The sequence below is a fragment of the Ursus americanus genome, chromosome 2 (genome assembly GCF_024610735.1).
Source record: "Ursus americanus isolate L20-20 chromosome 2, mUrsAme1.1.p, whole genome shotgun sequence".
Classification (NCBI taxonomy): Eukaryota; Metazoa; Chordata; class Mammalia; order Carnivora; family Ursidae; genus Ursus; species Ursus americanus.
The window spans coordinates 89,819,586-89,835,045 of NC_142128.1; the positions used below are offsets into that span (position 1 = coordinate 89,819,586).

Consider the following 15,460-nt stretch of genomic DNA (forward strand, 5'->3'; position numbering starts at 1 on the left):
GTCTTGAGTGTTCCACTGGCTGGGCCACCCCATCCCACACAATCTACAGTAATGATCCACCTCATGGTCAAACCCCTTAGCTGCCATCTTAAATGGGGGCTCTCTCATGTGGACTAGAAGGGCGCATCTGCTAAGCTTAAGAAGTGATTCCTCCTTTATCTCTCTGACCGATCATTCTTGCAAAAACATGGAGGTGGTAAGGGAGGGCATGTTCCTTATAAGGGTAGGACTCGGACTTAGAGAAAACTGTCCTAGACCTGTTTCTAGTAGAAAAATCAAACTTGCAGGCATGCAGACAATATTGCTCAACCCCCTTTGCCTTTAAAACAGTATATACTGCACAGCCTCCCTCCAGGTTTCTGAGGGCGCCTCATTCCTTCGAGAACATCAGAATGGATTAGATAGGGCACCTGAGTCATACGAAGCAATCGTTGACCGAACCTCCCTCCAGATCAGCCTGGCCTCTTTTCTCCTCGGGGTACACGCGCAGACATGTGTATTGCCCAGCACTGTTGTATGAGGATGAATAGTGGCAAGGAGCAAAACTTCCGTTTTGAAACAGAAGCCGCTCAGTATTACTGCTAAATGAAATCCAATTAATGTTTATCACACGCTCAACGAATGTTTAATGAACATTCATACAAAAGGTGCTTGTATGTCCTTTATCATGTTCTGACTTTCCTATCTATCCTATCTTGGTCTGAGTTTTCTCTTGCCAGCTAGTACCAGGAGGGAAGCAGTAAAACCAAAAGCAGAACTGGTCTTGAACAGACGCCAAGGAAGGACAGTGCCAACAGATTTTCAAAATGCAACCTATCCAGTGACTACGAAATCAAGACTAACCAAAAAGGCCACAAATCTGAACAGTGGCTCTTTAAGAGAAGGACCCATGGGTATAATTAAGATCAAAATCTAATCAAAATCTTAATCTTTTGATTAAGATTTTAAAAATCCCCAGAAACAAAGGAGATTTGCAGTTATTCCTGAAAAATTAGCATGACCCACACACTATTGGCGTGTAACCTCTCTGAAGGCCCCAAGCTCTATCCCCGTGGGTGTGTCTCCACAGTTTTCTGAAGCTGGTTATCTGAACAAGTTTATTTTTTATTTTTTTTTTTAAGGTTTTGTTTATTTGTCAGAGAGAGAGAGAGAGAGAGCACAAGTGGAGGAGGGGTAGGGGGAGAAGCAGACTTCCTGCTGAGCAAGCAGCCCAATGCAGGACTTGATCCCAGGACCCTGGGATCATGACCTGAGCCGAAGGCAGACGCATAACCAACTGAGCCACCCAGGCGTCCCTGACCAACAAGTTTCAAAGATAAATCTTATCCATCTAATTTAAAGCTGAGGGAACTTAAATTCAAAGAAGTTGGCTGACTTGTCCAGGGAATCGTGATAAAGGGTGCAAGTGACATTCAAGCCCGCCTCTGCGCACCGGACAACCTTTCTTCTGCTATTCTGTGTAGCCCTCCATGTACCTGTTGCTAGGTCTTCTGATTCTGTGCATGACAGGGTTTTTATTCTTTACTTCTCCTTGCCTTTAGGGGAATAGAAACAGGTGTCACTGAAGAATTAGGCTATGTTTTTCAGAGGGATACAAAAATAAATAAAACACGCATCTGACACTTAAGAGCCTGCAGTCTGTCGGAAGGATGGACCTATCCAATAATCTTGAAATTATGTGGTAAGTAAGGTGATAGGCATTGTAAGCATATGCATAAGAATTTACAGGAGAAAGGGTAGCTAATGCCCACAAAATCTTGAAAGGCTTTCTAAGTTTTACTGGGAGCCCGGAGAACATCAATTAACCATGGCTACTTGTACTATATAATAAATACTCATGAAGATAAACTGGGTATAACCTGACCATTTCTTGATTCTTACTCTGTATCGTTGTTTCAATAAGACCCTCTCCCCTCATAGTGAACAAGAGTAGAGTCAGCATTTGATTCTAATTATTGGAACACCATTCTGCCTCTGTCCTCCCTCATAGCTCCCACTTTTGAAAAAGGAAGGGCACAGCTCTACAAAACAGCAAAGGGGCAAAGAGAGAGTTTCGGAAAACGGAGGCTGCTGAGAAGGACGCAATACGCTTGCAAGAAATACATGCTCACAGACAAAGCAGCACCAAACCCGAGGTCAATGGGCACTCAATTTTAATCATCCGGCAGGAGGGAAGTTAATCTTTTCTCTCCAAAAGGAGGCCGTAAGTGTGGTCTTTAGTCCTAGCTGCATTCCCTGGAGAACAAGGAGTTCTTAGTTTAAGTGGAACCTAGGGCTGTGGACTTTGGCAGAACTAATAAATACGACTTTATGAAAGAGAAAGGAAGGAAGGAAGGAAGGAAGGAAGGAAGGAAGGAAGGAAGGAAGGAAGGAAGGAATGAAGGAAGGAAGGAAGGAAGAGAGGGAAAGATACCAGAGAGGATAACACATGTGACCTGACAGTATCGTAGTGTTCACGGATGGAGAGAGCACTCACTTCAATTACCGCGCCATAAAACGAAGACACCCCCTGGCCTCTCTCTTTCTCTTGCCATGACGGGAAAAGAGTACACGTGTTTGTTTTCTGCACAGTTATCCTAGACCATTTGTATACTTGTCTATATTTTAATGAGCACAGGTCTGTGAGGAGGAAGAACAATCAGGAAACCAACGCAGTAGCCCAGGTGGGAAATGCTGAGGCCCCAAGAAGGGGCACAACGGTAGGAATGAGAAAAGCTATTCATGGAATGATCTGGTGACCGACTGGCCTGGTGACTGAGTGGACACGGCAGCTGTCTCCATGTGATCTGTGAATTATGGATTTCAGGGGGCTTCCATGGGAATGGCCTGTTTTCCCTTTCTTCTCTTGTTCTTTCCCTTTTCCCACCCTAGGGTTTGCACCCACTCACCTGGAGGCCACACTAGCAATTCTGCCTCCCGCTTTCTGCTTTACTCACTCAGTAAGCATTTACAAAGTGCCTAACAGTTCACCACGAATGCCACTACTTTATACCCATCAGCTCGGGACCAGACATGGCATGGTGTTTAAACACTCCGTGTACATAATTCACCTTAATTCCTTGACACACTCCTCAAAATAGCTTTGTCGCCCCCACTTCCCAGTATAGATTAAGGCACGAAGGCTCACACCACTCAGCTGGCCTAGAATTTGAATTTACATTTGGGTGACTCCAAAACCTTTCTACCAACCAAGCTACCATTCCCTGCCCATATGCAACTTACAAAAGAAAGAGACAATACGAGGAGGGGCGGGTCAAAAAAAATAGGAGTGTTGGGTTAAGTTTTGAGAAACAACTAGAAAAACAGAATTTAACATATGAACAAGTTTGGATTGTGGATCTCTAGTACGCACATATGCTTGCTGAGACAAGGTGAACGCATGTGCAATTATTTATACAAGATGTTGTAGAGAACACCTTAGAGCTATCTCTTAAAGAAGCAAGAGCCAAAGAATGATGGAGAAGTGAAGGTGAAAGCTTGGTGGCAAAGGGGGTAGGACACAAAGGAGCAGAAGTGACAGGAAGCAGGACACGGACAGGGGGATAGCAAGGTGATAGATTCACTGTCTTGAGCGCACGGAGAGACGTGAAGAATGAGGTACTTCATTTTTACAAGGCTGGATGCCTCACAGGGACATCACAGAGTTATATTCAGTACTGGAAAGCAAAAAAAGAAAACTCCTTTTAGATACTGGGGAACAAATGTCTCATTTGAGCTCAGATTTCTGTGCAGCACTTTTAAAACTTCCTCTCATCCACCGAGCCCTCTTTGGTTTATCTTGCCTCTGGGTCTGTTTTCCCTCCGTCTGTCTTTGACGCTCTTCAGTTGCCCCTAATATATTTAGCCGACTTTTTCCAGTAAAGAATTAGGTGTCTGCCAAGTGGCTAGTTCCAGCCTCTCTTGTCCTGTCTTTCTCCAGCTCAGCCCCTCTCTGCATTTCTTGCTACTTACTATATCTTCAGAGTTGCTTCTCTTTCTCCTCCCCTGTCTAATTCCTTTCCTTTCTGGTGTGTATTGATGCTCCTTTTTTTTTTTTTTTTTTTTTTTTGCTTCTTCCTTCCACTCCTTATATGTTTTGTTTTGGTTTTTTTCCTTCTAGCCTCTGCTGAGAGATTAGAAGCAACTCTTGTCCTTTCAAATATCGTCCTACCCAGAGAGTCTCAGGAAATACTGTAGAATAATCAGGATGGAATTAATGTTGGCTAGAATGACTCCTGGCCCAAAAAAGGTTCAATTTGGGGTTCCACAGGCTGGGAACCTTTTTGTCTGCTCCCATAGTGGCCAGGGCAGCAGCTCTCAAATTTCAAATTTCGGTGGTCTTCAGAAGCACCTGGAGGCCTTGTTAAAAACACATTTGCTGGGCCCCACACCCAGAGTCTCTGATTCAATAGGTCAGGGATGAGGCCTGAGAATGTGTATTTCTAACAGGTTCCCGGGAGATGCCTGTTGTGCTAGTCCATGGGACACACCTTGAGAACCACTGGAGCAGGGGTACCAGCAGCCGGCAGGTGCTCAAGGCTCAGCCGCGCATGGCAGCGGTTGGGCAGGGGCGTCAGAAAAGGGAGTGGGGTTTTTCCTTGTCACATCAACAAAGGGACTGAATAAAAGCCTAGGAAGCTCTGGTTAAGGGATCCAGAGGACGTGCTGGGGGTTCAGTGAGGAGGGGAGGACACATGGGGAAAGCTCTGTGTTGTAACCTTCTGGGAAACACGGAAGCCAGCTCCAAGCCCTGTCACCCACCCTCCCTCTTGCCATCACGCATAGAAGCAGCAGAAGGGAATTCTCAGGATCCCTTTGATCTCTTCCCAGTTCTGAGTCCTCTGTCTGTTTATCTCCCTCCTTCCCTGGCCTCCTCTCCCCTCTTTCTACCCCCTGCCCAGGGGGATGAGTCACCGCCCCTCCTCCCCACCCCACTGCCATCTGTTTTTCTAATGATGGCAGAAGATGAGCTGTTTTGTTGGCCCATGCTGTAACAAAGCATACTCCATGCTAGCATTTTTCCTGATGGACTCTCAGAATGCTATTTTATTGGTGTCATTTCCCCCACCCAGTTTTCTCTTTGTCTCAAACCCCACCCTTTCCCCCTCTTTGGCCTCATGTAGATCCCAGTTTCCCAGAATTAGATAAAGAGAAACAGGGATACAGAAGAACTCAGGGACTGACAAGCATGTGGGTTGGGTGTGTGTTGGGGGGAGGGTGCTGGAAATCAGTGGCAGTGCAACAGCTCTCGCTAGCACACAAGGAGCAGCCAGAATTACCCAAGTGTCACCACTAAGTGGCTTAATTACTTGCAGTGAGAGATTTGGATGGCAAAACCGATTGTGACTGAGGGGCTATCCCCAGGGCGAGAGGGTTTAAATTGTGTGTGTGTGTGTGTGTGTGTGTGTGTGTGTGTGTGTATGTGTGTGTGTGTGTGTGCCCCCTCCCCCATGTCAGGATTCCTGGGTCACTCTCCCTCAGTAAGGCTGGGCCTCATTCTTGACTCTTCTTCACAATAACTCCTGTTAATCTAGCTAAGGAATTCACAGAGTGCTAAATCCCCTACTAGAAGGGAATCCCTGTGCGAAGAAGTACATACGATTCCCTGAGGAAGTAAAGGTCTGGTTCGAATTAATCAACGGTGGATTAGAGGTCTACCTCAGAGTCTGAGAACATGGACGCTGTGTGACCCAGGCAGTTGATGTCAATGAGAGATGCCCACTAGGTAAGAAGCCACAGGGAGCGGGGAGCATCTTGCTGACCCAGAGAGCAGCTGCCCTTTTGGGGTTGTAGCTGTTACTCAGAGTCAGCTAATCGTTGCCATCGTTGCCAGATAGTCTTGTTTTTCAAGAGACAAATCTGCACAAAGTGCTTCATGTTGATTTTTATCGGGAGTATGTGTGTACGTGTATGTGCGATGTTATATATACATGTACAAATTTTATGTGAAAGCCCAATTTCTAAATACTGGCAACCAAAATAAAATTGCTTTCAGACACGGTGCTGGCCAAATAAACCTGTCTGTAGGCCATCAGTCCACAAAGCCCTGGTCTAACTAAGTGCAAGGAAGGTCCAGTTACAGAATCCTAAAACCATAAAAAATTCTGATTTGCTTTTCACTTATTTTTATTAGGTCATTTAAAATGAGACCCTGGAGATTTTGCTTAAAAAAAGAAAAAGAAAAAAAAGGAAGAAGAAGAAAAGAAAAAGAAATCCTAATATGTGTAATTTGGGGATTGGAGAGCTAAATTTACGAGATGAAACAAAGGGCATAGGCACGAGATCTTGAATTAGAAAGATTCAACTCCCTGTGAGTGAAGCAGACTGGAGAACTCTGGGTTTGGGGGGGGGGCAGCTTACCTCACACGACTGAATGCAGTGGATGAGGATGGGGTCTGGGTGCCATTGCCGCCGCCCAGTGCACACGATGCTCTGCGGGGAAGATGAAAGAACAGAAAACAAAAACAGAGAGCCCTGGTCAGTAAGAGAAGGGGCAAATCCTGAGCTCCCCCTACTAGCCGAACGCCATTACCTGAGGAGGGAGACCCTGGCTGTGCCGCATTGAAAGGGCCGAGCCCGGCTAGTCTTTCCTGCGGAAGTGCTAACCCTGCCAGCCGGAGCCGAGGTGGAACGCCTACCCTCTTCACCCTCCTTCACCAACCCTCCGAGGTATCAAAATTTCCAAGAGGGGTAGGTGTAATTTTAGAAAGCATCCTCAATGTTGTAATGACTTTAATTTGGTTCTAGGCATAAGATGGTTTCCATTTGTTTTGAAATTTTCAATAACATTACAAGAAATTGTGAGCTGTCTGGGTTGACCAGGAAACACTGTGGATTTTTAAGGGCTGAGAAATATAGCTTCACAGGAAGAGTCTTGAACTAAAAACGGATCTCAAGAATCCTAGACGATAAGATGTGAGTGCCAAGCAAGGACCGGAGGATACATTGCGCAATCTGCAGCTCTTGTTAGCACATTTATCCCTTCCTCGTGGGAAATAAAAGAAGGTCTATGCATTGGACAAATAGGGCTAATGTGACACCACTGGGGCTCAAAACGGCACCTGCATCAAGCTGGAGAGAGCAAAACCACGTTCATATTAAACACTGGTGACCGTCTGTCCCAATGGCCACTTCCAGATGTGCATTTAAACAAACATTTACTCTTTGTTGAATAATAATTACAACCCATTTTCACTGACTTTTTCCTTTTAATTTTTGCATTTTAAAATTTCAAAAGATACACTTCAGGAAAAGAGAAAGTCCCACAGGACGCTTCAGGGAGAAAAGGAGAGCCTCTCCATAGCCTGCTATCAACCCAGCCATTTGTAGACTTTCATACGCACATTTTAATTCAGTGCGCTAGGATACAGTGCAATCAGAAGAAAAATAATACACTGTCAGATACGAGCTTTACACAAGATAGCACTTCCAGTAACTGGAAATTATACATTCTAGAATGCTAACACTGCGATAATCAGATTGGAGACATTTGCATATATTAATATGTAGGCATATTAATATACACCTCATAGTTATGAGAATGGGAGTCTGCAAGGTTTTCCTGGAGTTGTACTACTATAAACTAAAACTCCTCTTTTGCCGCTTCCTTAAAGAGGAGATAAATACCATATATCCTAACAAATTCTGATATTCAAAATTCCACATTGTAATACCATAGAAAGTGAATTGGTTTTAAGTTTTCACTGCACTGGGAAAAAAAAGGATTAGCAAATCTATACAAGATTATACAAACATATAAGGTAAACACAATGGGGATGGTCATACTACTAAAAACGGACTATTCTGCACTAAAAGCCATTTAAGCAGACCATTTGCATATAAACAATGGCTCTGCTACCTGGGAAGGATTCTTATTTATGTTTTAAAACTGGTATCAGTGGAACTCTATTTAGCTAGCAATGGTCCTGACTTATTTAAAATATCAATGTTTTATCCTTCATTGTCACCAAATAACGGTAATAGCATAAAATAGGAAGTTTTACCCTTGAGATGTAAATACATAGCAATCTTATTCCTTCTCCTGGCACCACATTCCCTAAGGATCCCCATTCCCAGTCCTTATCAGTCAGACATTCAAACGTATACAGGCTTCTCGTACTATGAGCCAGACTCCCCAGTCACAAGAGGGGTCTGAAGATCCACAAATCGAGTTGCTGACCTTCAAGAGGTCAATTCTTCCACATAAGGGTATATTTAGCCTGGCACCCTCACATGATGTCTCTGGCCAGAACTCTCCAGAACTTCTAGAATGTACCAGCCTCTCTTCTGCCCTCTAAACCTTCCACGCCATCTACCTCTTTCGTAAATGTAGGCATGTGGGTTTGTTAACACTTTAGAAATTCTAAGGCTATACTGCAAGGGAGGGAAAGAAAGAAAGGAAAAGAGTCTATCTTTACTTGCAATTCGGTTTCTTTGCTCTTTTGTCCTATCATCTCCAACTGATGTTTTCTATCTTTGTATTTTTATATAATTTTATTACCAGTAATATAGGTTCACAGAATATAAAAGGTATAAAGGGTGCAGAATCTCCCTCCTACTCCTGACCCCCAACCACCCAAGTTCCGCCATTTGATTTTCTGTATTTTGTATCATTGCAGAGATAGTCTATGCATATGCATACATACACTTATGAAACTATTCCTGCATACAAATTACAGGATACCATAAGTTTATTTTGTACTTTGGTCAGTTGTTTGCTTGCTTGTCTTCATTTCACTTCACAGTGTTTCTTGGGGTTCTGTTCATTTTATGTTATCTGGAGTGTTGCATCTATTGACTGCGCAGTATTTCATTGCACGTACGAACCCTCATTTACGTCACCAGACCCACGTGATGCATATTCAGGGTATTCACAGTCTCTGTTCCAACAAACAATGCTATGCATAAATCATTCTACACAGGGGCAGCTCTCTCTGTAGAATAAATTCATGACAGTAGAATCCAGAACACCGTCTCAATGATTCTTTAATGTTCTGTAATTCGGACATGAAATTAATTCAAAGGCATCCTTCCTTAATCCCTATAAAATGGCAATCTTATTGGTATCTTCTGGTACCCGGTCATATGTCTTCCTAGACTGCAAAATCCTTGAGAACAGGGTCTGCCTCCCACTCATATATCTTATTTCAGTGACTCAGAGACGATGTTTTACAAGCATTTGTCAACCACTAAATATGATGCTGTAGCTCCAGGATTCTCCACTATCTTCTGGCCTCTGAACGACATTCATCCCATAAGAAAAGATATGCTTATGTCATTAATTGAACTAATACTTACTGATCAAAACCAGAGGAGAATTTCAAATGTGTTTCAGGCCCTAAATTTTATGGACATGTTTGTGGTGGTGAGGTGAAAGAGGGGAGTGAAACAGGAAGAAAAGCAGTGAGAAGGGCTAGCTACTGGTGAGAGGAGTTAAATAAATTCAACAAGGAGGCCATTAGACTGAGCTGGCTCTGATCCATGGTGGCCCTACTTAAGCAAACCGGCATCTAAGCCTGTAAATGCTTCAAGGTTATGAAACTGAAAACTATGGACAACCAATCACAAAGAGTCAACTAGGTTTTAAGCTATAGCCAATCAATAATTTCCTTACTTTCCTTCCATTTTTCTCTACCATAGAGTCTCTCCTGAGCTCCTCTTGGTGGAGCACTCCTAAACACCTCTGGTTTGATGATGCCTGACTCAAACAGATTTTTGCTCAAATAGGCTCTTAAAAATTTTAATATGCCTCAATTTATCTTTTAAGAATTCACTATGATTTTCTTATTTTCTGGAATATTTTTGACAAATTATGATAGTATATATTACATTTGAAAGGCTATAGGAAACGACTGAAAGAACCACCTTATATCTTCTGTCCAGCTTTATCAAATCTTAACAATTTGACGTGTCTGCTTCCAGAATTTACATCACTAGAGATTCAGTTAACGTCCCCTATACATACCCCTCCAACTTCATTCTCCTTCCTTCCTCCCTACTGGGAGGAATTCTGAATTTTTAAATCATTCTGAATTTTTAAATCATTATTCCTATACATTTTTATATGATTATAACTATTGATATTATACTATTAGCAAGCCACTTTGCAGGTGAATTGATTGTGAACAAAGCTTTGTTTTGAACTTTCCAAAAGAAAAACATTCATGAGAAAACCAGTTTAAAGATTTCCTCTTGGTTGGGCCATTTTAAAACTTTTAAAAAGTAAAAGGGAAAAAGGGAAGAACAAAGGGAAGGTGGAAGGGGGAAAGAGACACACACAGAGAGAGAGAGAGAGAGAGGGAAGAAAGGGAGGGGAGGAAGGGAAGGTCATAAGGCAATTGAAGTCTATTGCTTGGTTAAATGTCTCACTAAAGGTCACAAGACTGATGGTTAGCCAACATTAAGGTCTAACACAGAATTGCTCAATTGTTTTTTTAATCAGGAAGAGTTACTTGACAGAATGGGCTGCTAATCACAACAGACCACAAAGTTCTGCTGTTGACCAGGTTTGTGACAATTTCCTTATTACTACATATGTATGCAACCCTAAATAGAATACAGCATTGTTTTTTCATATTTATTTGGACAGTAGCACATTACTCTGCAGTTTGCTTTTCAGTTCTTCTTCCCCCATCCTCCAAGACTGTCTTGGACTCGATGCCTTGAGACTTACTCAAACCAAAAGCAGACACTTCCATACTTGAAACTGATGAAAAAGAAGATTTTTTCATGACTCATGTCTGAGGGATTTGTTCTCCCACTGATGTGTGTGTGGCAAGTGTCACTGGAGCTGTTACACAACTGTGGCCATCAAGAGGACACTCTGAGGGATGAGGACAAGGATGAGGAGATGAGAAGACAGACGGGGAGGGTGAGACCAGCTAGTCGGACACTATGGCTCCTGGAGGGCACTGTCTTCTTTTTCTCTTCCTGCTTCTCTCTTCCTCTTGAAACACTTTGTTTTTGCTTAAGGAATTATTAATCCTTTGGGGACCAATTTGGGAAAACAAAGTCAGAAATTACAAGATTTGTTTTGACTGAGCAATTCTAGTGAAGAGCTGGGGAGTCGAGGGAGGGATTCCCTGCAGTGTTGAGCACCTAATAAACCTCACATGTGGAGCCACAGAAAAATCTCATTCGTTTGGACTTCACTAATTCCTAATTGTGATATACTAAAAAAAGAAAAGAAAAGCATTGTTCATCTGTGAAAAATGAAGTTATGAAGCAAACTAATAGAGGAAATGAGATGTTATGATGGATGCTTTCGTACTTCAGAACAGAACCCTTTCAAGTATAATTTAGAAAACTCATTTACATGCAAACAATTGCCACATTATGTATAAAAAAAATCATCTCCCCATGAAATCAGATTCTTGAAGGACCACTTCTTTCCAACATAAGTCAAAATGTTAATTTTCCTATTTTAAGTGGTAAATCTCAAAATATAATAAAACACCCTCTCAACACAGTGGTTAAGGACAGTCATAAAATTCAACCTTACATAGGCTTTTGGAAAAATCAAAAGGTTTGCCTTGGGAAAGAGCTCTGGAGGCAGGAGCTACTCTCTTCTATGGGCTCTGGTTTCACACGGCAACCCCTTCTGAGCAAGGGACCAAATGAGTCATATGCTGAGGAGACCTGGGGATGAAAATAAGACATCATTCCTACCCTCAAGAATCTTCCAGTTGAGAGGCAGAATGGCAGAAAAGAAGAAAAGGGAAGAAGAAAATAAAGATGAGGAAAGACGGGGATGAGAAAAGCACAAAGTGTTCCCAGGAAAAGTCTGAGGGGAGCTCGTCCCACACCCTCAGTTTGGATCCCCAGACCATTGGTGTCTAGGCACTGCCAGAGAGGTGTGGGAGGCTGTGGCACAAAAGCTCTTGTTTCTGGGTGTGAGCAATGGTACTGAATGGGCATTTGGCTGTCTCCTGCATCCCCGCTGCCAGATTCCACTGCTCGGTCACCTTGACTGGCAGGCCTTTATTTGACTGCCAAGAAGCCCTTTTGTTTGGTGTCCTCTCCTTCTGCCAGGTATTTCTCTGCAGATGTCATCACCATAGAAAAGCCTAGATCTCTGTGTGTAGATGAAGAAGGAAGGCACCATCACAAAAACAAAAGGCCCAGCAAGTCCATCTGAGCATTTCAGATCTTTACCTCTTGTCTGCCACAGCCAGCAGGCCCTTGAGCCATTAGAAATAATAGTCATTTTCATCCGTACTCTCAGTCTCACAACCAAAGCTGTTAGAAGTTGCTTCTTTAGTCAGTGTTCCAATAGGAAACACTGAATTGTCATTAATTCCCTTTCCAGCCCATTTTTAAAAGGGACAGAAAAAAGAAACAAATGATCTACATGTTTCTGTCCACACACACACACACGCACACCAATAAACAAAGTATAGAACTTAGAGAATGGTGCTTTCTCTTTCACAGAGATAACTGGTGATACCTGTTCAGAGAGGAAGGAAACTTCCAAAGGTAACATTTGTACTAAATGAACTGAAATTTCATTTTTACTCACTTTAGACTGTATAAGACATTTCAGAACTGTTATTTTTGATTTTTACAACAGCCCTGCAAGATAGATAATACTATCCTCACCCTTGCTGATAAATAGACAGGGGCAACTGAGGGGTAAGTATTTGAACCCAGGGGGACCCCCTCTTCTATATGTGAGTTGCTACTTCGAGTTGTTTTTCATCAAAACCCCAGGTTACTAAGTCCTCAGAAATTCTTCCTTTAATGGAAAGTATATTATTCTAGAAGTCAGGTATCATTTGCAGGAATAAAAACCAGCAGAACCCCCAGAGGAAGGCAAATAAATTTTGTGGGCATCTCAAAACTATACCTGATTGTTCTTTAAAAACAATCTCTCTCACAACAAAGAAAAGTAGAATTATAGGAACCTGTCTCTCTAAATTATTTTTGTTAGGGAAGGAAGGAAAGAAGAGAAGTGTAGGAATGAGGAGGTTCTTATGGTTGAGATGAGTAGCTTCTTTTCTATTTGATGAGCAAACTAATCCGATACACACTGCAGGGGGAAGAAACAACTTTGGCGAACAGGGCGATTCAGGGGAGATCACGGTGGACTTGGGATCGGACAGGTTGATTGCACTTCTCTCTGCTTCTTGTTAGCTGTGCAAGCTTGGACAAATCATCCAACAACAGCTTTATTGGTAAAAACAAGGCTAATAAAATCCTGCTTTCCTAGTTTATTGGTTTGTGATAAGATTAAAATGAAATTATAAATATATAAAAAATATATGTGTATGTATATATATACACAACTTTGAAATCAATAGTGTTATCCAACTGTAAGATATCATTTTTATTACAAAGAATGAAGTCATTGGAAGCAGACTAGAGAAAATGATGCAACTTAATTCATTTGCTCTGTAGCCTTGCCAGATCTAAAGGTATTTGAAGTATGGGACATAGGGATTTGCACGAAATAAGGAGATCACCATTTGCTAAACAAAGGAGCCAGGCTCCAAACAGACATGCTTGTACTTAAAATATTTATTTTGCCAGTATTTTATTTCGTCATACCAGTGTCTCTCAAAGCATTACAGCGGAATGACTGGGTGCGTTTCATGGCATCGCCAGCCTCTCTGAAGGGTAGAACCCAGCTCCGTCCCTCCTACGAACTGCCCAAATGATTCTTAAGGACACCACAATTTAAGATTGAGTACAATATGGAACAACCCCCAAGATAAATCAAGGTAAGTTATAAGGATTTTACTCGATGAAGAGTTTCATTTAACACAACTGCTTTGGATTATAAGGCATTTCCTCTTATTTATGAGGACAAGCTTAGATTTCCTGTTGCTCAGGGGCTGCTGGGTGCCACAAAATAGCAGACATCATGAAATCATCTATGGCTGGTGCATAATCTTATCTCTGAGGACCTGGGAACACAAGAATAACCTCATCACCATTCTCATTGCTTCCATTGACTTCTTTCTCTTGTTTTCTGTGATCATAAAGTTTGATTTCCTAAAAACAAAGCATCCGTGGAAGTTTTTTTTTGTAAGCAATGCTCCTTTAATTCATTCTATCTATGAAATTGTTGAGAGATGCAGAGGTGACAGCTTCTTTGGACATGCTCTGCTAATTCTCATTAACTACTGGACTAACACTGGGTTTCTTCTGGCATAAAGAATCTTGATTTGGGTTATGTTATCAATTATGTATTCAACTTCTAAAATTCTGACCTTTGGATCTTTCTCAGGAACGAATTACTCTTACAAGGTAAGTATGAGGCTCATTTTGTGAGTCACCTCAATTCTTCCTCCACATTATGAGAAGAAGCTAATTACTTCAAAATTGCTTCACTTCACAAGTCTCAAAAGCTCTGCTAGAGTGATGATGCCTCACAATATGCAAATTATGGTCAGCATAGCGGTGCCCCCAAGTCGCAGAGGAGGACAGTATCATCGCAGATGGGAAGAGCGGGCAGAGGTGTGGAAAAGCAACCTGTTTCTAGTAAGAATGGCAACTAATCAAGAAAGATTGTTCCTCATCAAGCACAGAGTTAATTTCTATCATGTTTCTCATCTGATCCCCAGGTTAACCTTATGAAATAGGTATCATGTCTACCTTACAGAAGAGGAAATGGAGGCACAGAACACTAAAATGTTCTAAAATTATGCACCTGATACATAACAGAGATTATGAGTGAAAACTCAGCTTTTTTAAAAATACATTTTTGATTCTAAGGTCTACAACATTTCTGTGATGCTATTGTCCTCAAAATCATGCCTGCATAACCTGTTTCAAAACCTGGATTTACTGACTAGACCATGGTCATGACACATGCAATGATATAGACAATAACACTTGGTGTTTGGCTTAAGGAGAAAAAAGTATTCTGCATTTTCTCTCTGGGGTAGGCAACTTGAAAATAACAAGGATATGATTACATACTCCCGCAAAGCTGCCGACATGCCCCAGTTTGATGAGGAAGTAGACATTTACTTCCGAAGTAGAAAATGGTGCTACAATTTCTTTGCTCACTCAACCAATGTTTATAAGACACCTACGAGGTTCCCAGCACTGGAAAAGTCACTAGGAATATAAATGTAAAAAAAAAGCTATGGAATAAGGGTAAATAAATAATAATGACTCCCCTGAAGGGCAGTTAAGAAAAAGGAGGCTTTCAGAAAATAGAGAATATTGTTTTCTAGTTTGGAAACCATCATGTCTCTGTCATTGGTACCCCTGCTATCTTCATGGAGACAACTGAACTGCTCTTCTTTGAATGTTCCACTTGGAAAGCAGAAGTGGGAGACCCCCAATCACTGGAAGGTCTGCACTCTGGCCTCCCAAACCCTACATCCACCAATTGTCCCCACTGGATGCCTTTATGGGGAAGTGGGTACAAAAGAGTTCCTTAAGCAGTTTATTTCTCAAGAAGAAAAAAAGGGTCTGAAATATCCTAAACCTTTCCCCCTTCAGCTACTAATGGAGAAAGAGAAGCCTTTTC

At 42.0% G+C, this 15,460-nt stretch overlaps 1 protein-coding gene across 1 annotated transcript in view; it reads right to left on the reverse strand.

Annotated features, from left to right (window-relative positions):
• The window catches only part of PAPPA2 (pappalysin 2), a 260,116-nt gene that overhangs the window by 32,148 nt on the left and 212,508 nt on the right, over positions 1-15,460 (reverse strand). Inside the window, exon 20 of the mRNA XM_045811473.2 lies at positions 6,340-6,411. Coding sequence (XP_045667429.2) covers positions 6,340-6,411 — 72 coding nt within the window. The remainder of the gene's footprint in view (positions 1-6,339; positions 6,412-15,460) is intronic.